Source organism: Miscanthus floridulus, chromosome 8 (genome assembly GCF_019320115.1).
Source record: "Miscanthus floridulus cultivar M001 chromosome 8, ASM1932011v1, whole genome shotgun sequence".
Classification (NCBI taxonomy): Eukaryota; Viridiplantae; Streptophyta; class Magnoliopsida; order Poales; family Poaceae; genus Miscanthus; species Miscanthus floridulus.
In genome coordinates, this window is record NC_089587.1 from 143765868 (window position 1) to 143767930 (window position 2063).

At 43.3% G+C, this 2063-nt stretch overlaps 1 protein-coding gene across 1 annotated transcript; it reads left to right on the forward strand.

The window, feature by feature from the left end:
* Positions 1-287: 287 nt before the first annotated feature.
* LOC136469957 (glutathione S-transferase T3-like) lies at positions 288-1221 on the forward strand. Its single transcript, XM_066467961.1, has 2 exons — positions 288-692; positions 892-1221. Exons 1-2 carry the CDS (start codon positions 288-290, stop codon positions 1219-1221), a joined length of 735 nt encoding a protein of 244 aa, XP_066324058.1.
* The last annotated feature ends 842 nt before the right edge of the window (positions 1222-2063 follow it).

Below are 2063 nucleotides of genomic sequence, written 5' to 3' on the forward strand. Positions count from 1 at the left end.
AAATCTCATCAACTCACACACAGAAGCACCAAATCCAAACACACAGCAGTACCCCAAACTTCCAAACCTTCAATCAGCAACAACACTACCCCATGAACTATCCACCCACCAATTTGCATGGTCCCTACCCACAAAATATCAGCAATTCCTTTGGAGGACCACCAAGTTTTCAGCACTTCCCTTTTCCACCACCAGCATTACCATGGAGGTTACCACGGAAATGGTCCAGCATCTCCAATTGGATCGATGCCCTTCTTTGGAAGTGGTGGCAGCAACTCCAGGGGGTGATGAGAGCAGCCCCAGTGCTTCATCTCTCCGGACGTCCAAAGCCCCTCCAATTGCAGTCAGCACCTGTTCAAATTCAAGAAGGCAGTGAGAGCAGCACAGATGAAGGTGAAAAGCAAGGAGGTCGCAAGCTTTGGCGTGAAGAGGAAAACCTACGCCTAGTAAGTGCCTGGCTCAAGAATTCTAATGATCCAATCGATGGCAATGGAAAGCCTCGAGATCGATTCTGGAAGGAAATCGCAGCTGAGTACAACAAGAATGCTCCCAAGCAGCAAAGAAGAACAGCAATGCAGTGCAAAGAACACTGGCACAAGAATATGCCTCTCATTAACAAGTTCAATGGAGTCTACAATGATGTCAAGAATAGAAATGCTAGTGGTCAATCTGATGATCAGCTTATGGAGGAGGTTCGGGCAAAGTGGAAGGGACTTATGAAAAAGAAACGACCATTCCCATTGGAACATTGGTGGGCAGCGTTGAAGGACCAACCCTAAATGGGCTAGAGCTTTACCCAGCACATGAATTGCAAAAGAGGATAAGCTGAATTCATCTGGTGCTTACAGCTCTTCTTCAGCTCAAGACACAGATGGTGCATCTGTTGAATAGCGGCGACCACAAGGGAGAGATGCAGCCAAATCTGAGAAGAAGAAAGGAAACAGAAGTGTTCAGAAGGAAGTCTTTTACCGAGGAAGCATGCAAAAGTTCAATGAACTACAGCTACGGAAGTCTATGGCTGCTGAAAAAATGGCTGAAGCAGCATTAGCTCAAGCTGCAGTTGATGACAAGAATGCTGAAAATAACAAGGAGAGGAACAAGTTAGACAAACTTACAGCATATATACAGCTATTTAACAAGGACACTTCAGGTTATGATGAGGATACTTTAGGAAGACATAAACAAGTCTTGGATTTGCTAGCTAAAGAGCTTTTCCCTTGAAAAGTTCAGTTTGTAGAAGTAGCCTTCAATATTTGTATTGTGTTGGTAGAAGTAGCTTATCATGTAATGTTGTGACCAGCTTTTCCCTATATATGTATTGTCCTATTATGTCAATTTATAATCTATTTATGAAGGACATTGGAATCTAAATATCACTTTTGTTAAAGCACATTGTCCTCACGTGTACAGTTTATTCCACTGGAATCTAGCCGATGTAAAAAGCTGCAGTTCCAGTTACAGTGTTGGAATCTAGCTGTTGCAGCACATTTGGATCTAGCCGTTGGGAACTAGTTGTTGTGACTAGCTTTTCCTATAAATAGAAGGTGGTGTTCTCAGAACACTTCACACCTCCCAGCATACTCTAATCTAGGGGCTAAGGGAATGGCATCAAATACACAAGATCCTGCAGGAAGTTCTCCTGAAGAACCAGCAAACAGGATTAACATCCAGCAGTTCTTTTGGGAGTTCATGGATGATCCAGTGGAAGCTCAGATTGAGGCAAAGTTTCAAGGTCAGATTGAGGCTCAACTAGGAGGTACGTGCAATGACCATCGTCAATTTCCTAGAAGGCATATAGAAAGAAATCGGGAAGCTGCTAGTGATAGGCTGGTTGCAGATTATTTCTCAGAAAATCCAGTGTACAATGATGTTCAGTTCCGGCGTAGGTACCGTATGAAACGTCACCTATTCCTACAAATTGTACATACCTTAAGTTCTTGGTCTCCATATTTCTGTCAAAGGAACGATGCATTTGGGAAGATGGGATTTTCACCATTGCATAAATGCACAGTTGCTATGTGCATGTTAGCATATGGTACACCTGCTGACATGTGGGATGAAAA